Below are 26,373 nucleotides of genomic sequence, written 5' to 3' on the forward strand. Positions count from 1 at the left end.
TATAAAATGGCAGTTTTCTGGAGGTGCAGGGGTTACAAAAGCCTAAAGATGGCTCATCTGTTTTGGCCCAGAAATTCCACTTGTAGACATTTATCCAATAGAAACAAGATAGGTGTGGGTGAAGATTCAGCTCCGGAATGTTCCTTGAGAAGGCGGTGGGCAGAGTGGCTGGATCTGGGCACCAGAGCCCGGCTGCCTGGGACAAGTCCCTCCTTCCCGCTCAGCCTCAGTTTCCTCATCTGTATAATGGAAAATGAACAGACATCAAAAATCAGACATGTCAGATGCCTGGCATGTAATAAGTGCTTAAAAAATCAGAGTTAATAGAAATGTTGGCTGGGCGCAGTGGCTCATGCCTGTAATCCCAGCACTTTGGGAAGCCAAGCCAGGTGCCTGACCTCCCCATCACCTGAGGTCAGGAGTTCAAGACCAGCCTGGCCAACATGGTGAAACTTCATCTCTACTAAAAATACAAAAATTAGCTGGGCACGGTGGTGGGCGCCTGTAATCCCAGCTACTCGGGAGGCTGAGGCATGAGAATCACTTGAACCCGAGAGGTGGAGGTTGCAGTGAGCCAAGATCGTGCCATTGCACTCCAGCCCAGGTGACAAAAGCGAAATTCCATCTCAAAAAATAAAAATAAAAATAAAGAAATGTAGGCTGGGCGCAGTGGCTTACGCCTGTAATCCCAGCCCTTTGGGAAGCCGAGGCAGGCAGATCACCTGAGGTCAGGAGTTTGAAACCAGCCTGGCCAACATGGTGAAACTACTAAAAATACAAAAATTAGCCAGGCGTGGTGGTGGACGCCTGTAATCCCAGCTATTGGGGAGGCTGAGGCAGGAGAATCGCTTGAACCTACAAGGTGAAGGTTACAGTGAGCCAAGATGCTGCCACTGCACTCCAGCCTGGCGACAGAGCGAGACTCTGTCTTGAAAAAGAAAAAGAAAAAAAGAAAGAAAAAGAAATGTGTAAGCAGTCAAAAGATGAAAGGGTGAAGGATAGGAAGGAAGGTTCTCGGAAAAGGAGCTAAAAGCAGCTCCTAAACCTCCCGGACAAAGGTGAGGGGCACCAGGTGAGGCTACCCTGGTGGACAGCCCTCTGTTGAAGTGACAAACACATATACTTTAAATTCTGAGGTTTCCCATTGCGGGATTTGCCCACAGGAACCTGCACTTGCAAAAACAAAACAAAACAAAACCAAAACAAAACAAAAACAAGTATGTACAAGATTATCCCCTGCGGCACTGGCTGTTAGTATGGAAGACTAGAAACCAAATGCCCGTTGGTTCTGGTTAGATTCAGGAACCCATCTACAATCCCTCACATCCAATTGCAAATCCTTAAATATTCTGACACTCAGAAGTTTGTATTTGTTTGTTTTTTTGAGACAGGGTCTCTCTCTGTGGCCCAGGCTAGAGGGCAGTGGTGCCGTCATAGCTCAATGCCGCCTCCATCTCCAGGGCTCAAGCAATCCTCCCACCTTGGCCTCCTGAGTAGCTGGAACTACAGGTGCATTCCACTACACCCAACTAATTTTTAAAATATTTGTAGAGATGGGGTCTTGCTATGTTGTCCAGGCTGGTCTCAAACTCCTAGGCTCAAGCAATCCACCTATCTTGGCCTCCCAGAGTGCTGGGATTACGGGTATGAGCCACTGTGCCCGGCCTTAGAAGTCTTTCTAGGACTGGGCTGGGCACGGTGGCTCACGCCTGTAATCCCAGCACTTTGGGAGGCCGAGGTGGGTGGATCACTTCAGGTCAGGAGTTCAAGCCCAGCCTGGCTAACATGGTGAAACCCCATCTCTACTAAAAATACAAAAATTAGCCAGGCGTGGTGGCAAGTGCCTGTAATCCTAGCTACTCTGTAGGCTGAGGTGGGAGAATCACTGGAACCCCAAGGGGGAGGCTGCAGTGAGCTGAGATTGTGCCACTGCACTTCACCCTGGGAAACAGAGTGAGATTCTGTCTCACCAAAAAAAAAAAAAAAAAAAAAAAAAAAAAAAAAAAAAGAAGTCTTTCTAGGACTGTTTAACTATTTATCCAAGTTAGTGTAAATATCAATGAGTTTCTCTGTCCCAGATCAGCTAGGAAGTATATTAGTTAGCTATTGCTGCATAAAAAAAATTGTCCCCCAAATTATGCCCATCTTACAAGCTCTTGCTGGTGGTAAACCTAAGGCTCCCATCACTACAATCTCCCTTTCCAAGTTGGCAACAGGAAGTAGCCATTGGGAGATGCCCCCTAAATCCTGGGATTAGATGGGATACAGAAGCTGGGTGTGGTGGCTCACATCTGTAATCCCAGCACTTTGGGAGGCTGAGGCAGTCAGATCACCTGAGGTCAGGAGTTTGAGACCAGCCTGGCCAAAATGGTGAAACCGCGTCTCTACTAAAAATACAAAAATTAGCCGGGCATGGTGGCATGTGCCTGTAGTCCCAGCTACTCTGGAGGCTGAGGCAGGAGATTCACTTGAACCTGGGAGGAGGAGGTTGCAGTGAGCTGAGATTATGTATTCCAGCCTGGGCGACAGAGCTAGACTCTGTCCCCCCCCAAAAAAAAAAAAAAGAGAGAGAGAGAGAGAGAAGAGAGATGGGACACAAATTCACCACAATCTCAGCTCCCAAGGGCTGAGCTCACATGCATGTCACAGCCTGGGTTTAGAGGGTTCCTCTGTAGCTCAGACACACTCCACAACTTCCCACTGCATTTGTTCACAAGCTTGGCCAGCCTGGCTGGTTAAGGAGATGAGGTATATTCTGTTCCATCCATGAACCCACATGCACGACAATCCCATACACCCCATGTGGGCCCCCACCTCCCACCCCCAGCCATCACTGGCATGTTTCAGAAGCCTGTGGAGTTCCCCACCTGCTCCCTCCTGTTCCCATGGGACCTCCAAGCAGCCGTCCAGAGTGCAGGATACATCATTGGCACCAAGGGTCTTTTTCAGTTCTGAAATGAGATGAACTCTTGGACATACCTGGGGAATCCCAGGCATCAAGGGGCTTCCGTGCATTTTCCCAGAGAGACTATGAATGTCTCAAGCAGAAATCCTAAACAGGTGGCTCACATAGACCCTCTCTTCAAGCCCACACCCATGGCAGACATTGCTAACCGATCCCTGCACCCTTCACCAAGCCTAGACACTGCCAGTCCCACCTCCCAACATGCTGCTCTAGGCAGACATCACAAATCAGTATCAGGATGGACCCACTTAAGGACACATAAAATCTCTAGGAAGAGAAACTCATTGAGGTCACCTGTTTCTGGATTTAATTCTGCAGTCAGAAAATAGGTTTCTTTTTCCTATTTAAAACTTCTACTATTTTAAGGAAGCTCTGTTTTTCTTGTTTGGATGCTCATAGACACATCCTCTCCCTCATTCCCTGGCTCCCAAGAACCCACCCTCTATAGGGGTGTCTCCCAACTCTCTGACCTCAAAGATTTTTTTTTTTCGAGATGGAGTCTCGCTGTGTCGCGCAGGTTGGAGTTCAGTGGCGCAATCTCAGCTCACTGCAAGCTCCGCCTCCTGGGTTCATGCCATTCTCCTGCCTCAGCCTGCCGAGTAGCTGGGACTACAGGTGCCCTCCACCACGCCCAGCTAATTTTTTGTATTTTTAGTAGAGACGGAGTTTCACTGTGTTAGCCAGGATGGTCTTGATCTCCTAACCTCATAATCCACCCACCTTGGCCTCCCAAAGTGCTGGGATTACAGGCATGAGCCACCGCGCCTGGCTGATCTCACCTATTTAAATTTTTTTTTTTTTTTTTGAGACAGAGTCTAGCTCTGTTGCCCAGGCTGGAGTGCAGTGGTGCGATGTTGGCTCACTGCAACCTCTGCCTCCCAGGTTCATGCAATTCTCCTGCCTCAGCCTCCCGAGTAGCTGGGACTACAGGCATGCGCCACCACACCCAGCTAATTTTTGTATTTATAGTAGAGACAGGGTCTCACCATGTTGGCCAAGCTGGTCTCAAACTCCTGACCTCCAGTGATCCACCTGCCTCGACCTCCCAAAGTGCTGGGATTATGGGCGTAAGCCACCGTGCCCAGCTGCTGACCTCACCTTCTATGTCTGTTCTTCTTCTTTCCTTCAAATGAGGGCTCTTTGAGATTCCTTTCTGTTCTCCACACACCTTCCTTGGCTTGTGGCCCCCTCACCTTCACTTAGTGACACCTGAAGCCCAACACCTCTGACACCTCCAGCTCCCACCTCCACCTCCCTCCTAGTCTCTGTCCCTTTGGCTGCTGCCCCTGCTCTGGCCTGTCGCTTGTTCCCAGAACCAGGGCCTCAGCCTCCTCCCTCACTTCCAGTCTGGCTTCTGTTGACCTCTGCTCACACACCCTCCATGGCTCCCCATTGCCTGCACAATAAATCTAAATTCCTCTGCCTGTCATTCAAAGCCCTGCACGTCTTCCAGAAGCCTCCAGTCTCCCACTCCGTGCCCTTGTGCTGGCTGCATGGATGCTGACATTCCCTGAATCCCCACTGCATCCCGTTCACCCCCCAATCAGTGCACATCTCAGTGATCATGGGCATTAAGTAATTCATGAATGAACTCAGGAAGCAGGAGGGAGAAAGATGTTTCTGAAGCTCCTTCCCAGCTCAGGAGCTCCTAAGAGGCCAACTCCAATTCTGTAAACCTCTAGGGCCTCAATGCCAGCCCAGAGAAAAACAGGGAGTGGTTGTTAAATGAATAAATTTAAATGTCTATCCGTAGTTTGTTGGTTTTAAGATGGAGTCTCTCATGCTGGTAATCCCAGCACTTTGAGAGGCTGAGGCAGGCAGATCACGAGGTCAGGAGTTCGAGACCAGCCCAGCCAACATAGTGAAACCCCGTCTCTGCTAAAAATACAAAAATTAGCCAGGTGTGGTGGCATGCACCTGTAGTCCCAGCTACTCGGAGGCTGAGGCAGGAGAATGGCTTGAACCCAGGAGGTAGAGGTTGCAGTGAACCGAGACCACACCATTGCACTCCTGCTTGGGTGACAGAGTGAGACTCCGTCTCAAAAATAAAATAAAAAATAAAAGATGGAGTCTCGGCCAAGCGCAGTGGCTCACGCCTGTAATCCCAGCACTTTGGGAGGCTGAGGGGGGAGGATCACAAGGTCAGGAGTTTGAGACCAGCCTGACCAACATGGTGAAATCCCATCTCTACTAAAAATACAAAAATTAGCTGGGCGTGGTGGCATATGCCTGTAGTCCCAGCTACTCGGGAGGCTGAGGCAGGAGAATCGCTTGAACTCAGGCGTCAGAGGTTGCAGTGAGCCAAGATCATTCCACTGCACTCCAGCCTGGGCAACAGAGCGAGACTCTGTCTCAAAAAAAAAAAAAAAAAAAAAAAAAAAAAAAAAAAAAAAAGACATAGTCTCGCTGTGTCGCCAGGCTGCAGTACAGTGGCGCAATCTTGGCTCATTGCAACCTCCACCTCCTGGGTTCAAGCGATTCTCTTGCCTTAGCCTCCCGAGCAACTGGGACTACAAGTGTGTGCCATAATGCCCGGCTAATTTTTTATATTTTTAGTAGAGATGGGGTTTCACCATATTGGGCAGGCTGGTCTCAAACTCCTGACCTCAAGTGATCTGCCCACCTCAGCCTCCCAAAGTGCTGGGATTACAGGTGTGAGCCGCCACACGCAGCCTGTATTGGTAGTTTTTGAACTCTGCCTCCTTCTTCTCATCCTGAGAACTCCTATACATCCCTCACAGCCCCAATCCAATGGCCCTTCCTTCAGAGAGTATCCATCCCTGCCCTTCTGAGCTCCTCTACCCTGGACCCCCTCTGGCCAAGTCCTGACTTAAGGTCAAATGGCAAGCAGTCACAGGAAGTGAGAGTCGATGGGGCCCTGGTGGGGCTCAGTACATACAGGCAGGGGACGCCAGACTCCTCTGAGCCACGGCAGGGCAGGACTCACCTCGGTCAATCCTCTGCAGCAAGCACCCCCGGATGACGTCCTCATAGATGCCCTCAGTGGTCAGAGCCTGGCTGCCCATGGCAAGGACATCCCCCTCGAACTCAGGCAGCTCCTGGAACCATGTTGGGTTAGGGGCTCGGCTGGAGAGGAGGGCCCCTCTAGAGGCCTACAACACAGGCTTCTGCCCTAGCCCTGGGCCCGATTAGCTGTGGGGTTGGGGGCAGGGGTTGGGCCTCAGTTTCCTTATCTTTATTTTTAATTTTTTTTTTTTATTTTAAAAATAAACAGGCCGGGCGCGGTGGCTCACGCCTGTAATCCCAGCATTTTGGTTGGCTGAGGCGGGCAGATCATGAGGTCAAGAGTTCAAGACCAGCCTGACCAACATGGTGAAACCCCGTCTCTACTAAAAACACAAAAATTAACTAGGCGTGGTGGCGGGTGCCTGTAATCTCAGCTACTTGGGAGGCTGAGACCGGAGAATCGCTTGAACCTGGGAGGCGGAGGTTGCAGTGAGCCAAGATCACACCACTGCACTCCAGCCTGGATGACAGAGCAAGACTCTGTTGAAATGAAATGAAATGAAATGAAATGAAATGAAATGAAATGAAATGATTAGTCTCGCTCTGTCACCCAGGCTGGAGTGCAGTGGCGCAGTCACAGCTCACTGCAGCCTCGACCTCCCAGGCTCAAGCGATCCTCCCACCTCAGCCTCCCAAGTAGCTGGGACTACAGGCGTGCACCACTACACCCGGCGAATTCTTGTATTTTTTGTAGAGATGGGGTCTCGCTATCCCAAAGTGCTGGTATTACAGGCATGTGCCACCACGCCTGGCCTCAGTTTCCTTATCGTTGAAATGGACTCAGTGGCCCATATTCTCTAGCATTGTGGAAAGGATTCATGGGATTAATTAGGCGCAGCAAATCACACCTCACAGGGAATAGTACGAGTGTCTCAACTGGGACTTCCCCAACTCCCAGCCACTTCCTCTAGAGGATTCTGTTTGTGCCCATGTCAGACACCCACCTGGTGCCCATGAGCCCTGTGTGCCCAGGTACCTAGGACTCCCCCTGACCTCCTTCCCACTCTCCCACTCACTGAGCTTCAGCCACACCCACCTTGTCACTGTTCCTCCAATACACCAGGCACGGTCAGGCCTCAGGGCCTTTGCACATGCTATGCCCTCTGCCTGGAATGCCCTTCCCAGGACATGGCCCGTGCCTTCATTTCACAGGGAGAGCCTTCCTAACCCTCTGGTAACTCCCTACCCAACCCTTATCCACACTCTCCATCTGCCTCCTCCCTCCACTGATGCCCATGTCACCTGGTGATATGTGATGTATGGGACCCATCCCAGCTCTTCCGTGGCAGACACAGGGTAATGAGCCCCGTCATAGATAAAGCAGAGGGCATTGTGGCAGCCCAGAAAAGCCACCTGACCCAGCTCCAGGGCTCAAGGTGTGGAAGTCCCGTTTTTTGAGACAGGCCCTTGCTCCGTTGCCCAGGCTGGAGTACAGTGGTGCGATCCTAGCTCACTGCAGCCTCAACTTCCTAGGCTCAATTGATCCTCCCACCTCTTGGCCTCCGGAGTAATTGGGACCACAGGCACATGCCACCAGGCCTGGCTAACTTCTGTGTTTTTATAGAGATGGAATTTCACTGTGTTGTCCAGACTGATCTCCTGGCCTCAAGCAATCCCCCTACTTTGGCCTTCCAGAGTGCTGGGATTAAGGCGTGAGCCATGGCACCTGGTCAAATGGTCTCCAATGATCAAAGAGTATTCTTTTTTTTCTTTTTTTTTTTTTTTTTTTTTTTGACACAGAGTTTCACTCCGTCACCCAGGTTGGAGTGCAGTGGCATGATCTTGGCGCATTACAACCTCCCCGTCCCAGGTTCAAGTGATTTTCCTGCCTCAGCCTACTGAGTAGCTGGAATTACAGGTGCCCGCCATCACGCCCGGCTAATTTTTCGTATTTTTAGTAGAGACGGGGTTTCACTATGTTGGCCAGGCTAGTCTCGAACTCCTGACCTTGTGATCCGCCCTCCTTGGCCTCCCAAAGTGTTGGGATTACAGGCGTGAGCCACCGCGCCCGGCCTCAAAGAGAATTCTTGCCCACTTTACGTGGATGCATGGTGATGCTGTCAGACCCACCTGCACGCTTCCCATTAACTCACCCTTTTGCAGCTTGGCTCGAGTTGGCTCAACACAAAAGGTAAAAAGATGCAGAGACCCCAGCCTTGGATGAACCTCCTCTGCGCCAACCCGCTGTCCGATTCAAATTTCTGCACAACATACCCAGCGGCGCCTCTGTTCAGTGTTCAACCATCTGAGCACCCAGGCCCACTGCCACTCCGTGCCACCCCGTACCCACAGATCACACCTTCAGCACGCGCCCCCTGACTCTCTCCAGCATCTGGGCAGCCTGGTCACAGTTGAGGGCCATGGTCAGACACTGGTCAGCCAGCTGCAGGAAGGTGGCCACAGCGTCAGCTATGAGCTGTAGGAGGAGATGCCGTGATGACCCCAGAATCTGTGCTCCAGCCTCCTGGGCCCCACTCCAGCCCAGCTGACCCCTTCTCAGCATCCAGCCTGCCCCAACCAGCCACCTCTGTCCAACCTCCTCCTCCTTGTCCCAGGAAACACCTTTCCCCTCCTCTCAGGACCTGGGGATTGTCTAGTCTGTGGGGAACTATGTGCAAAAGGGTAGAAAGCCCCCTCCCTCTGGGGGATGGTGCCAGGGTGCCTAGAATGGAGACCAGAGAGCCAGCCAGAGTTCAGCCTCCTCTATTGAGCACTTTTGTGCAGTGCACAAACTGAACAACTGTGCCAGGTGGTACTAGATCATCTCACTCTCTGTCTTCTTCTGTCACCATGTCCAATAGCAGGTCCCACCTCAGACTTCAAAACACTTCTTGCTTCTCCCCACTGACATCCCCCATCCTGGTGCAGGCCTCCCCCCTGCCTCCTCTATTCCTGCCCCCAACAGCCTGTGCTCCCTACGGCAAGCAGAGCTTCCTAAACCTTAAATCCAGCCATGCCCTCCCCCTGCTCATATACCTGCTCTGGCTCCCCATTGCCCTCAGGAAAGAGCTCACCCCTTAGCCCCACACTCAAGGCACTGTGCCATCTGCCCATCCATCTCATCGGCCTATCTTCCCATTTCTGAAAAATTGCTCCACGTTCCCCAAATGCAGACAAGCGCTCTCAACACTATTCACTTGGGACTGGTGGCAGCCCCATTCGTCCCACTGCTGTCCCATGTTGGAAGTCCCCTCCTCCTGAAAGTCCTGTCAACCCCAGAGATGGATCAGGAACATCCTTGGCTCTCTCTGTAGTCCCGCCCCAGCTCTGTCCACCACATGTGGCTGCTGCCTGGTCACGGGCTCATGTCCCCATGAGACTGGCAGCCCCACCGAGTTGTCTCAATCACTGTGGTCTCTCTAGGACACATTTAGCGGGGGTTCAGTGGAGGCTGTCTTCACAGCCTGGCCTCCTCCCAGCCTCCTGCTCACCCTCACCTGCTGTGCAAGATCTTGGGCCCCAAACACGAGGCTCTGCATCCCCAGAAAGCCAAACGGTGCTGCCAGCTGCCCCAAGCGCCCGTGGCTCCGTTCGGCCTCACGGTAGCATGTCTGCATCAGTGCCAAGTCCCATGGCATCTCTCCAAATGAGTAAACCTGTGCTCCCGGAAGCAGTTTTGGGAGGAAAATGCCGTCAGCTGATTGCAAAGGGCCAAGGACCCCATAGCCGATTCACCAAAGGAGAAATACAAATGAAAACACATTCCACCTCAGTTGTCACCAAAGAAACTCATAATAAAGTAGCGGTGGGCCAGGCGTGGTGGCTCATACCTGTAATCCCATCACTTTGGGAGGCGAGGCAGGTGGATCACTTGAGGTCAGGAGTTCGATACCAGCCTGGCCAACATGGTGAAACCCCATCTCTACTAAAAATACAAAAATTAGCCAGGTGTGGTGGTGTACACCTGTACTCCCAGCTACTCAGGAGGCTGAGGCATGAGAATTGCTTGAACCCGGGAGGTTGCAGTGAGCCAAGATCACACCACTGCACTTCAGCCTGGGCGACAGAATAAGACTCTGTCTCTAAAATAAAATAAAATAAAATAAAGTAAAATAAGTTGCAGTGAGGCATGGTGTCATGGACATAAAATGATAAAACCTAAAAAAACTATAACAAGCGATGCTGGCACAATTGAGAGGAAATGAGCACATTTCCTGGCTCTGGATCTATGAATACCACCTCATGTTCTCTCTGTGCTGGGCCCTGGGGCTGCAGATATGGAATACTCTAACCCAGTCTCTGCTTACAAATTAGGGGAGACAGAGTATAGAAATCACCCACAGTGGCTGGGCGTGGTGATTCAAGCCTGTAATCCCTGCATTTTGGGAGGCCGAGACGGGCAGATCATGAGGTCAGGAGATCGAGACCATCCTGGCTAACATGGTGAAACCCCGTCTCTACTAAAAAATAAAAAAAATAAAAAAAATAAAAAAAAAAAAATTAGCCAGGCGTGGTGGCGGACGCCTGTAGTCCCAGCTACTCAGGAGGCTGAGGCAGGAGTATGGCATTAACCCGGGAGGCGGAGCTTGCAGTGAGCTGAGATCCGGCCACTGCACTCCAGCCTGGGCGACAAAGCGAGATTCCGTCTCAAAAAAAAAAAAAAAAAGAAATCACCCACAGTGGTATGAAAGTGAGGCTGTGATAGGAGAAGCACAGGCTACTATAAGACATAGAGGGGACCAGGGACAGTTCTTGGAGAAAGTGATTAGGAAATGGAGGCTTAACAATGAGTTGAAGGCTGCCTGGCACATAGTAGGTGCTACTGTACGTATGTATGTATTTCAGGTGCTACATGTATATCAGATGCACTGAAGTGACCTGCCTTGAACAGAATTCTCTGGGTTGTTGCCCTGCAGGGGAATGGGAGGAGGAGTTTGGGGGGATGACCTCAGACTGATTTTGCTAAATTGCCACTCTTCTCATCCAACTCCTTTCGCCTCACGTTTTAAACTGTGCTCCACGGCCAGTGTTGTGGCTCACGCCTTAATCCCAGCACTTTGGGAGGCCAAGACAGGCAGATTGTTTGAGCCCAGGTGTTTGAGACCAGCCTGGGCAACAAAGCAAGACCCCCATCTCTACAAAAAAATTAAAAAATTAGCTGGGCATGGTGGCGTGGACCTGTATTTCCAGCTACTTGGGAGGCTAAGGTAAGAGAATCGATTAAGCCCAGGAGGTCAAGGCTAGAGTGAGCTAAGATTGTGCCACTGTTGGCCGGGCGCGGTGGCTCACGCCTGTAATCCCAGCACTTTGGGAGGCCGAGGCGGGCGGATCACAAGGTCAGGAGATCGAGACCACGGTGAAACCCTGTCTCTACTAAGAATACAAAAAATTAGCCGGGCACGGTGGCGGGCGCCTGTAGTCCCAGCTACTCGGGAGGCTGAGGTAGGAGAATGGCGGGAACCCGGGAGGCGGAGCTTGCAGTGAGCCGAGATCGTGCCACTGCACTCCAGCCAGGGGGACAGAGCGAGACTCCGCCTCAAAAAAAAAAAAACAAAAAAAGATTGTGCCACTGCACTCCAGCCAAGGTGATAGAGCGACACCCTGTCTCAAAAACAAAAAACAAACAACTGTGCTCCAGTGACCATAGCATGGCGATGGGTCCACAATAAGTAAAAAGCAGCCTAGAACAAATTCAGAGAAGATTTTCAACAGGAAAGACTCAAATTAACACATCACCCTCTGGCTCACTGAACCCCTACCCACGGGAGCTCACCTCCCTGCGCAGCCGCGTGCCCGAGGGGCTCTGGCGCAGGCGGCGGGACAGTCGGTCCATGCCTTGAGCCAGGAGGGTCCGCACCGCCTCGAGCGACGCTTCCACGGTGCGCAGCAGGGTCTGCACGACCCGGGGCAGCTGCGGGTCCACCTCCCGGCGCAGGCACGACTCGAGCGGTCCCCTGATATCCGCTGGGAGTGGAAGACACTGGTCTGGAGTCCCCTCCGCAAGGTGCCTCACAGATGGGGATGTGCAGGGGCCCTAGTTCAGTAGGGCGAGGGGGACGCGAGCAGGGACGCTGAGCGCCCTCTTCTACCCATTGTGATGATGAGAAAACAGCCTCGGAGGGGCGGGCCGAGTCAGGATTCCCACCTGGGTCTTTGTAGGGGCCACCTTGGCCCACCCTGCCCATGTATCAGCCTTTACCCCTGCCCCTCCTCCGCTGTTCTACTTCCCAGGCCAGCCCACTCGCTTTGGCCCGGCTTAGGGCCTCAACTCCTGCAGCCTCAGCCTCAAGGCCACGCCTATCCCCCGCTGAGGCCCCTCCCTTTTTGTATCCACGCAGCCCCCTCAGGACCTGGTGTCCTCGGGATAGACTCTAGGCCCCGCCCCCAGCGCCTCGCCCACAAAGACCACGCCCACTGTCTCGCCTAGGTCCCGCCCCTTCCCCCCCTTTCCCTTCCACATCCTATGCTTGGCCCAGCTCCTCTCTGACCACGCCCCTTATTTCACACAAGGCCTAGCCCATTATTCGCTTAGGTCACGCCCCTTTTTCCCCAGCATTGCCTCGCCCCTCCCAGCCCAGGTCCCGCCCCCGGGTCTCACTCCGCAGTCGCCCCGCCACACGCGCCCGCTGCCTCAGTAGCTGGTCCACGTCTGGGCGGATCGTCTTCTCCAGGGATGCAAGCAGCTCGTCCTTTTCCGGCTGGAAGGCGCGGAGCCCGGCGGAGGCCCCGGCCAGGACAGCTGCGTGAACGGCGTCTAGAAGCTGCCCAGACCGGTCGAGGGGACCCCACGCAGGACAGGAGTGCGGGACAGAGCCGAGACACGGGGCGGGGATGGGGGTCAGAGAGACCAGGAGAGAGTTTAGGCGACAGTCGTGGGAGGGGAACCCGAGCGCCCGGATCCCGCCCCCTGTCCCAGGTCCGGACGCAGGGCAAACCTCGGTCCAGGCCCAGGCACGGGCGCGGCCTGATCCCCGCAGGCCAGGAAGGGTCTGGGCTCGCAGCGCGGGAAGTTGCTCCCGCATCAGCACCGCGGTCAGCACCTGCGGGAGAGGGGGCCATGGGCGCCGCGTTCGGCCGGGAGGGGGCCTGGGGGTCCCGGGTCGGCCTCGCGGGGCACTAACCTCGGCGTCTGAGCCTAGGGTCACGTCGTCGTCGCCAAAGTGGCCTTGGTGCTGCCGGTAGAGTCGGACGGCGTCCAGGAAGGCCCGGGCAGCAGGGGCCTGGCTTCGCTGCAGGACTGAGAGGGGCTGCTCCTCAGTGCCTGCTGGTAGCTCCCCTGCCTGGCTTCCCTGCCTGGCTCCCCATGGCCCGGGGAGGAAGCTCTCTGCCTGGCCAGGTCCCCAACACCCAAGTCTTACCCATCTCTGGAACTTTGCGTAGGCAGTGCCGTCCACAGGGAACACATTCCCCCAGGACCACCAACTTTATTCAACTTAGAAGGAATCCTCTACTGGCAGCCACAGTCCCTTGACCTGCAGTTCAGGCCATACATACTGCAGCCACTAGCTGCTCCTCTAGTTGCATCGTTTGTGAGGTCAACAACCTGCCCAACTGTGTGTGTCAGTCCTACATTTTTCTTTCTCTTTCCCTTCCTTTCTTCCTTCCTCTCTCTCTTTCTTGCTTTTCCTTCTCTTTCTTTTCTTTTTCCTTCCTTCATTTCTTTTTCTTTGTTTTCTTCTCTCTCTCTCTCTCTCAAATGGGGGGTCTCTCTGTTGCTCAGGCTGAAGTGCGGTAGCATGATCATAGCTCACTGCAGCCTCCAAGTCCGAGGCTCAAGTGATCCTCTCACCTCAGCCTCCTGAGTAGCTGAGACTACAAGTGCATGCCACCATGCCCAGATAATTTTTGTATTTTTTGTAGAGATGGAGTTTTGCCATGTTGCCTAGGCTGGTCTTGAACTCTTGGTGTCAAGTTGGAAGTTGGGATTACAGGCGTGAGCCACTATGCCTGACCTATTCCCCGTCTTCACTTGGCTGGCCCTTCATCTTTTTTTTTTTTTTTTTTTTTTTTTTTTTTTTTGAGACAGAGTCTCGCTCTGTCACCCAGGCTGGAGTGCAGTGGCGCAATCTCGGCTCACTACAAGCTCTCTGCCTCCTGGGTTCACACCATTCTCCTGCCTCAGCCTCCCGAGTAGCTGGGACTACAGGCACCTGCCAGCATGCCTGGCTAATTTTTTGTATTTTTAGTAGAGACGGAGTTTCACCATGTTAGCCAGGATGGTCTCGATCTCTTGACCTCGTGATACTCCCACCTCAGCCTCTCAAAGTGCTGGGATTACAGGCATGAGCCACCGTGCCCGGCGGCTGGCCCCTCATCTTTTACAGACCTCAGCTTCCCCTCATCTGGGAAGCCTGCTCTAACCCCCATCCCCCAGGCTGAGCTCCCATAGAACCCTGTGTGTCTCTGTTAACAGCCCTAGTCAATCACAACTGCCTGGTGTTCCTTCCGGCTCCGCCAACAACCCATTTTCTTTTCTTTCTGTCTCTCTCTCTGTGTGTGTGTGTGTGTGTGTGTGTGTGTGTGTGTGTGTGATGGAGTTTTGCTCTTGTCGCCCAGGCTGGAGTGCAGTGGCGCGATCTTGGCTCACTGCAGTCTCCACTTCCCAGGTTCAAGTGATTCTCCTGCCTCAGCCTCCCAGGTGGCTGGGATTACAGGTGCCTTCCACCATGCCCAGCTAATTTTTGTATTTTTAGTAGAGACAGGATTCTGCCATGTTGTCCAGGCTTGTCTAGAACTCCTGACATCAGGTGATCTGCCTGCCTTGGCCTCCCAAAGTGCTAGAATTACAGGCATGAACCACCACACCTGGCCTAACAATCCATTTTCTGGGTAAGGAAAGTGAGGCCTGAAGAGGTCCCAAGCCAACAGAGGCTGAGCTGTCTGACCCCAGACCATTAGCCTCACAAATGTCTGACCCGTCCTGAGACCCACCTGTGCCCCGAAGCCGGATGCCACCCTGCAGGGCCAGCCTCCAGGCATGCTGTGCCTCCCTGGTGGCTGCAGAGAAGCAGAGGTGCCGGCGGAAGGGGTGCTGCAGGAACAGCGGGAAGCTCACAGGCACTTCCAAGAGGGAGTCAGGCTCTTCCTGAGTATGGTCTCCTGAAAACAAACAGGAGGTTGCATCTTCTAGATGTTCATTCACTAGGAGAAAATACCCCTGAAATGCATACAACTGTCCCTGGCATGGGCAGTTGCTTGATAAATAGGAGCTGCACCATGATACTTGCCCCCGTCCTTATTCCAACAGCACTGGGCGGGGCACAGTTTTCGGGGAATCAGGGTCACCTTCTTTTTTTTTTTTTTTTTTTTTTTGAGACGGAGTCTCGCTCTGTCGCCCAGGCTGGAGTGCAGTGGCGCTATCTCGGCTCACTGCAAGCTCCGCCTCCCGGGTTTACGCCATTCTTCTGCCTCAGCCTCCCGAGTAGCTGGGACTACAGGCGCCCACCACCTCGCCCGGCTAATTTTTTTTTTGTATTTTTAGTAGAGACGGGGTTTCATTGTGTTAGCCAGGATGGTCTCGATCTCCTGACCTCGTGATCCGCCCGTCTCGGCCTCCCAAAGTGCTGGGATTACAGGCTTGAGCCACCGCGCCTGGCCAGAATCAGGGTCACCTTCTTCCATTGTATTCCCAAGGCAGACATCACCAATCCATCCCAGCATTGTTTTCCAGCCTCAGCATTCTTTTTTTTTTTGAGACGGAGTCTCGCTCTGTCGCCCAGGCTGGAGTGCAGTGGCCGGATCTCAGCTCACTGCAAGCTCTGCCTCCTGGGTTGATGCCATTCTCCTGCCTCAGCCTCCCGAGTAGCTGGGACTATAGGCGCCCGCCACCTCGCCCGGCTAGTTTTTTGTATTTTTTAGTAGAGATGGGGTTTCACCGTGTTAGCCAGGATGGTCTCGATCTCCTGACCTCGTGATCCACCCGTCTCGGCCTCCCAAAGTGCTGGGATTACAGGCTTTAGCCACCGCGCCTGGCCTGAGCCCAGCTTTAAGTGGGGTTTTGGAGTCAGTCAGGCCCGAGTTCCAACCTGACCAAACCACTTTCATTTTCTTTCTTTCTTTTTTTTAACAAAAGGGACAGGGTCTCACTATGTCACCCAGACTCGTCTAGAACTCCTGAGCTCAAGCGATCTGCCCGCCTCAGCCTCCCAAAGTGCTGGGATTACAGGTGTGAGCCACTGTGCCCAGCCTGGCCAAGCTACTTTCTAGCTCTACGACTAGGGCACACGTTTCCATGAGCTGTGATTTTCCTGCCCAAATGGGGTTAACAGTAATACCGATGACCTAGAATTATTGACTAGACAAAATAAGTGAATTCAGCTTTGGTTAATTTATTTGGGGGCCAGCTGTGGTGGCTCATGCCTGTAATCCCAGCACCTTGGGAGGCCGAAGTGGGAGGATCCCCTGGGCCCGGGAGTTCCAAACCAGCCTGCACAGGTATTTTTTATTAAAAACATAAATAAATGAAAAGAAATATTTAGGGTCTCCTAAGTCTCCAATGTTTTGTTCCACTTTCCAGGATGATATACACAGACTGTGATAAAACCCAACAATCCAGGCCGGGTGAGGTGGCTCCTGCCTGTAATCCCAGCACTTTGGGAGTCCGAGGCAGGTGGATCACTTGAGGTCAGGAGTTCGAGACCAGCCTGGCCAACGTGGTGAAACCCTGTCTCTACTAAAACACAAGAATTAGCAGGGTATGGTGGTGGGTGCCTATAGTCTCAGCTACTCAGGAGGCTGAGGCAGGAGAATCACTTGAGCCTGGGAGGGGCAGGTTGCAGTGAGCAGAGATCACACTCTGCACTCCAGCCTGGGTGACAGGGCAAGACTCTGTCTCAAAAAAAAGGAAGAAAAAAAACAAAAAGAAGAAGAAGAAGAAAAGAAAAGAAAAAATCAATAATCCAGAAGGTAGAAGCTCCTGGTCATCTCAGCCTTCGAGCCTCAGCCCCCAGAGACGATAATGACTGTTAATAGCTTAGGAGACATTTCTCCAGATTCTAAAATCTGCACAAGGCAGGAGCTCGAGACCATGCTGGCTAACACGGTGAAACCCCGTCTCTACTAAAAAAAATATAAAAAATTAGCTGGGCGTGGTGGCGGGCACCTGTAGTCCCAGCTACTCGGGAGGCTGAGGCAGGAGAATGGCGTGAACCCGGGAGGCAGAGCTTGCGGTGAGCCGAGATCATGCCACTGCACTCCAGCCTGGGCGACAGAGCGAGACTCCATCTCAAAAATAAAATAAAATAAAATAAAAATAAAAATAAATAAATAAATAAATAAAATCTGCACGAAACTGAGTGAGGTGCATATCTGTGACAAGATGGGTTTTTCTGCCTTGGAACTGGCCACTTCGCTCCTTGATACATCTGGGACACTTTCAGTGGCTAAGTTTTGCTTTCTTGTATTTATTGTTTTTAAATTTTAATTTATTTTCATTTTAGAGATGGAGTCTCCCTCTGTCACCCAGGCTGCAGTGCAGTGGTGTGATCATAGCTCACGGTGGCCTCAAACTCCTAGGCTCAAGTGATCCTCCCACTTTGGCCTCTCAAAGTGCTGGGATTGCAAGTGTGAGCCACCTGGCTTTTTTTTTTTTTTTTTTTTTTTTTTTTTTGACAGAGTCTTGCTCTGTCTCCCATGCTGGAGTGCAGTGGTGCGATCTTGGCTCACTATAACCTCTGCCTCCCAGGTTCAAGCAATCCTCCTGTCTTAGACACCCGAGTAGCTGGGATTATAGGCGTGCACCACCACGCTCGGCTAATTTTTGTATTTTTAGTAGAGACGGGGTTTTGCCCTGTTGGCCAGGCTGGGACCTCAGGTGATCCGCCCGCCTTGGCCTCCCAAAGTACTGGGATTACAGGCATGAGCCACCACACCCGGGCATGCATTTATTTATTTATTTATTTATTTATTTTTTAAATAGAGACAGGGCCTGGCTTTGTTGCCCAGGCTGCTGGAGTTAGTGGTGTGATCATAGCTCACAGTAGCCCCTAACTCCTGGGCTCAAGTGGTCTTCCCGCCTCTGCCTTCTGAATAGCTGGGACTACAGGCACGTGCCACCACACCTAGCTAATTTTATTTTTTTAAATGTTTGTGGAGATGGGGGGGGGTCTCACTATGTTACCCAGGCTGATCTAGAACTCCTGGCCTCAGGGGATCCTCCTGTCTCCGCCTCCCAAGTACCTGGGACTACAGGCACCTGCCACCGCAGCCAGTTCACTGTTCATTACCAAGGGCCAGGCCATAATTTATTTAATCAACCCTCAAGAGATGGGTATTTGGGCAGATTCTGATGTTTTGAGCAGCATCAACATCTCAGCAGACTACATCTTTGTGTCCTTTGACAGCAAGATAGCTTTTAGGTGAAGCAGAGGGTGCGATTCTAGCTCTGCCCTTGACTGACTGTGTGACAATCCTCAGCCTCAATGTCCTTATCTGTGAAATGGGGTAGTTAGCGATGGGGTTCACCTGCTGGGCAGACATTATGAGATAGTGCAAGCCCAGTGCTGAGTACTTGCCAGGCACATGCCTGGAATTATTCCTTCTCTAATCCCTCCTTTGCCCTCCCCTCCCCTCCCTTCCCCTCCCCTCCCCTCCCTTCCTCTCCCTTCCCCTCCTTTCCCCTCCCCCCGCCTTCCTTTCCTTTCCTTTCATTTTTTTGAGACAGAGTCTCACTTTGTCTCCCAGGCTGGAGTGCAGTGGTACGATCTGGACTCACTGCAACCTCTGCCTCCTAGGTTCAAGCGATTCTCCTGCCTCAGCCTCCTGAGTAGCTGGGATTACAGTCTCACGCCACCATACCTGGCTACCTTTTGTATTTTTAGTAGAGACAGGGTTTCACCATGTTGGTCAGGCTGGCCTCATGAGGTCTCCTCGTGACCTCAAGTGATCCACCTTCCTTGGTCCCCCAAAGTGCTCAGATTACAGGTGCATGTCATTACACTGGCTACTTTTTGTATTTTTAGTAGAGATGAGGTTTCACCATGTTGGCCAGGCTAGTCTTAAACTCCTGACCTCAAGTGATTCACCTGCCTCAGCCTCCCAAAGTGGTGGGATTACAGGCATGAGCCACTGTGCCCAGCCTATTGTTTTTAATTGTTTTTTTTTTTTTTGAGACGGAGTCTCGCTTTGTTGCCCAGGCTGGAGTGCAGTGGTGCGATCTCAGCTCACTGCAAGCTCCGCCTCCCAGGTTCACGCCATTCTCCTGCCTCAGCCTCCTGAGTAGCTAGGACTACAGGTGCCCGCCACCACACCCGGCTAAGTTTTTGTATTTTTAGTAGAGACAGGGTTTCACCGTGTTAGCCAGGATGGTCTCGATCCCCTGACCTCGTGATCCGCCCACCTCAGCCTCCCAAAGTGCTGGGATTATAGGCATAAGCCACTGCGCCTGGCCGTTTTTAATTGTTTTTGTTATTGTTTTTGGAAGTGGGGTTTCACTCTATTGCCCAGGCTGGAGTGCAGTGGGACAATCTCAGCTCACTGCCACCTCCACTTCCCAGGCTTAAGCGATCCTCCCACCTCCGCCTCCCGAGTAGCTGGGACTACAGGCATGAGACACTGCACCCATCCCAGATTTGGCTGTTTTTATCATTTGCTATTTCGATTCTGGTCCCATGACCTAACTCTCCCTCTCACCCTTGCAAGAGTGTTTGTTTGTTTGTTTTCCAAAGCGGGGATGCTCACCCGGGGCAACGCTGACCCCCAGGAGACACTTGGCAATGCTGGAGACATTGGTGGTTGTCACACCCAGGGTGGGGGCTGCTGCTGGCATGGAGTGGGGTGGAAGCCGGGGATGCTGCTTAACGCCCTGCTGTACACGGGACACCCCCACCGCAGAGAATGATCTGGCCCCACATGTTAATGATCCTGGGGCGGAGAAACCTGTTCCTGGGAACCCCGGGACTCTTACCCAAGGAGTCCGGGCAGAGAGCGTCTAAAAGGCGGAGATATTCTCGCTGGGAAGTCAGGAGTGTGTATCCCGTCAGGGCTGTGGAGCCAAGGGGGTGACCCCCGTTTTCATATTCCTACAAAAGGCACCCAGAGAACCAACATGGGACAGGTCTGAACGGTGGCTTCTGTGTCCCAACTGTACTATCAAGGGAAGATTTCAGATGAGCTGAAAAATCCTCTGCCCCTCCCCACTCCTCCCTCCCTCTCCTTTCCTCCATTCCTCCCTGTCTTTTTTTTGTTTTTGAGATAGAGTCTTGCTCTGCCGCCCAGGCTGGAGTGCAGTGGCATGATCTCAGCTCACTGCAACCTCCGCCTCCCGGGTTCAAGCGATTCTCCTGCCTCAGCCTCCCGAGTAGCTGGGATTACAGGCACCCATCACCACACCAGGCTAATTTTTGTATTTTTAATTGAGACGGGGTTTGGCCACATTGGCCAAGCTGGTCTTGAACTCTTGACCTCAGGTGATCCACCCCGCCTCGGCCTCCCAAAGTTTTGGGATTACAGGCATGAGCCACTGTGCCCGGCCCTAGGTTTTGTATTTTTAGTAAAGATGGAGTTTCACCATGTTGGCCAGGCTGATCTTGAACTCCTGGACTGAAGGGATCCATTCGCCTCAGCCTCCCAAAGGGCTGTTATTACAGGCATAAGCCACCAGGCCCAGCTCTCCCTCCCTTTTTTTCCCTCCTCTCTCCATCCATCCTCCCTCTGTCCCCATAACTTCCTCCCTTCCTCCCTCCTTCCCTTCCTTCCTCCTGTTCCTGCCCTCTCTCTCCCTCCTTCCCTTTCCCCTTTCCCTTTTCCCTCCCTTCCTCCCTCAGTCCCTGAGCTCCCAGCACCCACTGACTCCCCACGTGCCGGGCCAGTCCCAAGTGCTGTCTGAAGACCCTCTTGTTGAACCCTCAAAGCCCTACGTGGTGTGAAACATCATCATCCCATTTCACAGAAGTGAAAACTGAGTTTCAGAAAGGTAGTGATCGCTCCAAGCTCCCCAGCCAGAAAACAGAGCGGTCAGAGGCATGACTTGCAAAGGCTCCAAGAGGTTGAAACCACAGCTCTGATACTACGATCCTATCCCTGGCCTGGGTGTCAGTTTACCTACGCAGCACAGCAGGGGATGGGACGAGATGGTTGCCTATGACAGGCCAGACACATAGCGGCCCAAGATTCATCCTGGGTGATTGATAGAGGTCTGGCTATGCTGAGAGATGGACCCCACAAACCTCGAGGCTGGTGGGAGTGGGAAGGAAGGGCCCAGAAGCAGAAAGACCACGTGCCAGTCACGCACCTCCTTGTGGCTGAACCACTCCAGGCGGCCGTCCCCACGCAGGACACAGAAGATCGGCTGCCACCGGGGTGGGTGGCCCCGAAGCTGGGTCAGGAGTCCTCGGTGCTCACGGACTTGGGGCAGCTTCTGCAGGAGGAGGGACCAGTGGGTGTCAGGGGGCTGTGGGTTGATGTCCCTGTGGCCCGACCACCCAGACAGCTCCCGTTATATCCTGGGGTGATGCTCAGGTCCCGTGATGCCACAGAATGGACAGGGAGAGTCCCAGGCGGGAAGGGGCTCTCTGTCCACAGCTCCTGGAGTCCCCCGCCCTAGGTGGGCACAGCTGGGAGGTGGGGCGTTCCAGAGAGGCAAAAAAATCTCAGCCTGGATTGGAGCGTGGGACCAAGCATTAGTAATAAGCATGGATCCCAGGTTCAAATCACACCTCTGCAGTGTGACCTCGGGCAGGCCATTTGGCCTCTCTGTGCCTTAGTTTCCTCATCGGTCAAAGACCCGTCTACCAAGAGGGTTAACACTGAGTGAGTTGTGTGGGGCACGCAACTTCATGGCTCCGGAGACGTCTGGAGGCCAGGTGCAGTGGCTCACGCTTGTAATCCCAGCACTTTGGGAGGCTGAGGTGGGGAGATCACTTGAGTTCAGGAGTTTGAGACCAGCCTGGTCAACATGGTGAAACCCCATCTCTACTAAAAATACAAAAATTACCCAGGCATGGTGGCGGGCGCCTGTGGTCCCAGCTACTCGGGAGGCTGAGGCACGAGAATCGCTTGAACCTGGGAGGCGGAGGTGGCAATGAGCTAAGATGGCTAAGATGGCCACTGCACTTCAGCCTGGGCAACAAAGCAAAACTCAATCTAAAAAAAAAAAAAGTTACTCCATTCCACATCATGATATGCTAATTTGTTTGGAGTCTTCTATCTCCCATCAGATTGTGAACCCCAGAGGTTACGGCAAGATCTATCCTTGTCACTGGACAAGGGCTGTGTGTCCTCATGCCCAGCCCATGATGTGGCATGAATTACACGCTCAGTGAATTTTGTGTGTGTGTGTGTGTGTGTGTGTGTGTGTTTTGACAGAGTCTAGCTCTGTCACCCAGGCTGGAGTGCAGTGGTGCAATCTGGGCTCACTGCAACCTCCACCTCCCAGGTTCAAACGATTCTCCTGCCTCAGCCTCCCGAGTAGCTGGGACTACAGGTGCGCACCACAGGGTCTGGCTAATTTTTTTGTTTTTTGTATTTTTAGTAGAGATGGAGTTTTGGGGTTTCACCATGTTGGCCAGGCTGGTCTTGAACTCCTGACCTCTGGTGATCCGCCTGCCTCAGCCTCCCAAAGTGCTGAAATCACAGACGTGAGCCACCTTGCCTGGCTTCTCAGTGAATGTTTATTCAAACAATGAATATTTAAAGTCACCCTATGGCAATGGCAAAGGTCTGAGGTTGGAAGCATGGCCTAGGGAGGGCTTCTCCAGGACCCTCTCCCCACACTCAAACGTCCTCCGCCCCTCCAACACCCACTTTGCTGCGTAGCAACTGGCTTCCAGCCGGCTCCTGAGGGCCCAGCTCTCGGGAGATCTGCCGCAGGATAGACGCTGCCAGCTGCCCGCGGTAGCAGGGCAGGAAGTTCCTCATCAGGGTGTCCACCTGACCTGCAGGGACAAGGAGACAGTGAACCCAGCAAATTGAATCTGCCCAGGAGACCTGCTTGGGGAGGGCAAAACAGACAGGGAAGCCACCTGGGGGCTCCTACAGTCATCCTGAGCTGCCGGACAAGTTGTCACCAAATTCCATTCACCCTTCACCCTCCGTGCCTCTTTCCATCCATCTGGCTGGATGAGGGAGCTTCTTTATTTTTATTTTATTTTATTTTATTTTATTTTATTTTATTTTATTTTTGAGATGGAGTCTTGCTCTGTTTCCAGGCTGGAGTGCAGTGGCACGATCTCGGCTCACTGCAACCTCTGCCTCCCAGGTTCAAGCAATTCTCCTGCCTCAGCCTCCCGAGTAGCTGCGACTACAGGTGCCCGCCACCACGCCTGGCTAATTTTTGTATTTTTAGTAGAGATGGTTTTGTTGTTGTTGTTGTTTTGATACAGTCTCACTCTGTTGTCAGGCTGGAGTGCAGAGGCACTATCACAGCTCACTGCAACCTCCACTTCCTGGGCTCAGGTGATTCTCCCATCTCAGCCTCCCAAGTAGCTGGGACTACAGAGACTACAGGTGCCCACCACCGCGCCTGACTAATTTTTCTATTTTTAGTAGAGATGAGGTTTCACCATGTTGCTCAGGCTGGTCTTGAACTCCTGGGCTCCTTTGCTTATCTTGTCGTTTTTTGTTTTGTTTTGTTTTTTTTTTTTTTTTTTTTTTTTTTGGAGACAGGGTCTCTGTTCCCCAGGCTGGAGTGCAGTGGTGCAATCTCAGCTCGCCGCAGCCTTGACCTCCTGGGCTCAAGTGATCCTCCCACCTCAGCCCTACTCCAGTAGCTGGGATCTTGCGCACGTGCCACCATGCCCGGCTAATTTTTTTTTTTTTTTTAATTTTTGTAGAGACAAGGTCTTGCTGTGTTATCCAGGCTGGTCTCAAACTCCTGGCCTCAAGCGATCCTCCCACCTTGGATTCTCAAAGTGCTGGGAATACAGGTTGAGCCACACCTTCACTGAGAGCTCATGTACCATGTAAGCATATGGTTTGCTGAGCTTTGACACAATCACACATCCGTGAGACCCTCACCACAATCAAGACAATGAGCGGATCCATCACACCCAAAAGTGGCCCCATATGCTTTACCCGGGGAGCTTTTCAAAAGCTTTTAAAGCTCCAAAGCACACAAGGGGACTTTCTGTGAGTGATGGAGGTGTCCTGTATCCTGATCTATCTAGGAAGTAGTCACATGGGTGACTAGCTCTTTGAGCTGTTGCCCTAAGGCGTGTACACTTGACTGTACATAAAACATACTTCCATTCTGCTGCCCGGAATGTGGACCCAATGGCTGGAGCTCCAGCGGCCATTCTGTGCCATGAGGCTCTTGGACACAGGAATCCACACATGGCAGAGCCATGAGATGGAAGGACTTCAGGTGTCTTTTACTAGCCTGCCTGCCTCCACACCTCTCAGTTTGAGGAAAAAGAAAAAAAAAAGTCCTTATCTTGTTTAAGCCACTATTGGGGAAAAAAAAATTCCCAGTGCTACATAGAGTAACTCTTTGAATCCTTACAATGCCCCCATGAGCTAGGTATTGTTGCTATCTCCATTTTACATATAAGAGAATGAAGCCCAGGGAGGTGCAGTCACTTACCAAAGGGCACACAGCAAATGAGGGAATGACCAGGGTGTGAATGTGAATTGTTTCTTTGCAAGATACATCACTGGCCTTAGCACATGCTGTTTCTCCTGTCCAAAATGTTCTTCTAGTATCTCCTTCCTACCAATGCCATCACATCCCTCCTGCCCCGACTTGACCATTGTCTCCTCGGCAGGCAGTCACCCACCTCTGCTCTTCCCCACACTCGAGGAACATGTGAGCTCTCTCCCATCATTCTCACCACACATTTTGGGTCATGACTTGACCCAAAACCAAAAAAGCACTGTTCCAAGCTGCTGCATAGAATGTAGACCCAATGGTTGGAGCTCCAGCAGCTGTTCTGTGCCATGAGGTCACCTTGGGCACAGAAGCCCCACATAGCAGAGCCATGAGATGGAAGGTGTTTAGGCCATGAGCCTGCAAGGGTAAGGACAATACCAACCCCACAATGTCCCCAGTGCCCAGCACAGGTGGTCACCCCGCATATGAGGACAGAGGGACCTGAATGGCACTGAATCTGGCACTGGGCCCTCTTAGTCTCAAATTGGGAACTGAGCCTCCATCCCCAGGGTCCTGCTGAGGGGCCTGCTGGTCCCTGCCCACTCAGGAAGACATCCCTCAGGGCCTGGCTGGGTCTGGGACACCCTCCACTTGGCCCCATGCCTCCCACTTGAACTGCTGCCCTAAATCAGGTCACCGGATTTACCAAATAAAAATAGAAGACACAGGCTGGGCACAGTGGCTCACACCTGTAATCCCAGCACTTTGGAAGGCTGAGGCGAGCAGATCACCTGAGGTCAGGAGTTCAAGACCAACCTGGCCAACATGGTGAAACCCCATCTCTACTAAAAATACAAAAGTTAGTCAGGCGTGGTGGCACATGCTTGTAATACCAGCTACCTGGGAGGCCGAAGCAGGAGAATCGCTTGAATCCTAGAGGTGGAGGTTGTAGTGAGCCAAGATTGCACCACTGCACTCTAGCCTGGGCAACAGAGGGAGACTCCATCTCAAAAAAAAAAAAAAAAAAAAAAAAAAAGATAAAGGGGTAATCGGTTTTCAGCATAAGTGTGCACGATGCAAAATTTGGGATATACTTATACTAAAAATAAGATGCAGGCCAGGCACAGTGACTCTCACCTGTAATCCCAGCATTTTGGGAGGTTGATGTGGGAGGATCGCTTGAGCTCAGGAGTTCAAGACCAACCTGGGCAACATAGTGAGACCCTGTTTCTACAAAAACAAAAATAAAAAAATTAGCCAGATGTGGTGGTGCACGCCTGTGGTCCCAGCTATTCGGGCTGAAGTGAGAGGATCACTCAAGCCCACAAGTTCAAAAGCAAACTGGGCAACATAGGGACACCCTGTCTCTATTAAAAAATAATAGTAATAAAAAAATAAAATAATTAGCTGGGCATGGTGATGCACGCCTCTGGTCCCAGCTACTTGGGAGGTGGAGGTGGGAGAATCGCTTGAGCCCAGGAGGACAAGGTTGAAGTGAGCCATGATCATACCACTGCACTCCAGCTCAGGCAACAGACAAGATCCTGCCTCAACAATAACAAAAGATTCACTATGAGAAATTTACATTAAGAAGGCATCCTGTGTGTTTGACAGTCCTAGGTCTGAACTCCAACCCCATCTGCTGCATGGAGCATGTGGACCCAATGGCTGGAGCCCCCGCTCACCCGGACTCCCACCCCGTCCCCACCCCGGCTGCTCACCCCTTAGGTGCTGCTGCTGCTGCTTGTCCAGAGGGCTCGAGGGTCGCCCGCCCATGCTGCTGCCGTCTCCTGGTGCTTCCCTTCCCCTCCCTATGACCACCGCCTGCGTTCCTCGGTTCAGGGGCACCTGGGTGGCGGGTGAGAGGCTTGGACGCAGTGGGTTCAGAGGCCCCACCCCGGCCCCACCCCATGCTGCA

At 52.5% G+C, this 26,373-nt stretch overlaps 2 protein-coding genes across 2 annotated transcripts in view; one reads left to right on the top strand and one right to left on the bottom strand.

Annotated features, from left to right (window-relative positions):
* On the bottom strand, positions 1-26,328 carry NIBAN3 (niban apoptosis regulator 3). The gene is made up of 15 exons (XM_050769582.1): positions 26,177-26,328; positions 22,673-22,803; positions 21,162-21,287; positions 19,836-19,950; positions 14,864-15,031; positions 13,054-13,169; positions 12,868-12,972; positions 12,531-12,693; positions 11,706-11,896; positions 9,430-9,588; positions 8,292-8,408; positions 8,086-8,193; positions 5,913-6,024; positions 2,868-2,951; positions 1-239 (listed from the first exon to the last, which is right to left on the bottom strand). The coding sequence occupies exons 1-15, from the start codon at positions 26,229-26,231 to the stop codon at positions 127-129; spliced, it is 1,863 nt and encodes a 620-aa protein (XP_050625539.1). The 5' UTR covers positions 26,232-26,328; the 3' UTR covers positions 1-126.
* BST2 (bone marrow stromal cell antigen 2) overlaps positions 1-26,373 on the top strand; it is a 365,601-nt gene that overhangs the window by 204,399 nt on the left and 134,829 nt on the right. The window lies entirely within an intron of this gene.

The sequence above is a fragment of the Macaca thibetana genome, chromosome 19 (genome assembly GCF_024542745.1).
Source record: "Macaca thibetana thibetana isolate TM-01 chromosome 19, ASM2454274v1, whole genome shotgun sequence".
NCBI classification, from domain to species: domain Eukaryota; kingdom Metazoa; phylum Chordata; class Mammalia; order Primates; family Cercopithecidae; genus Macaca; species Macaca thibetana.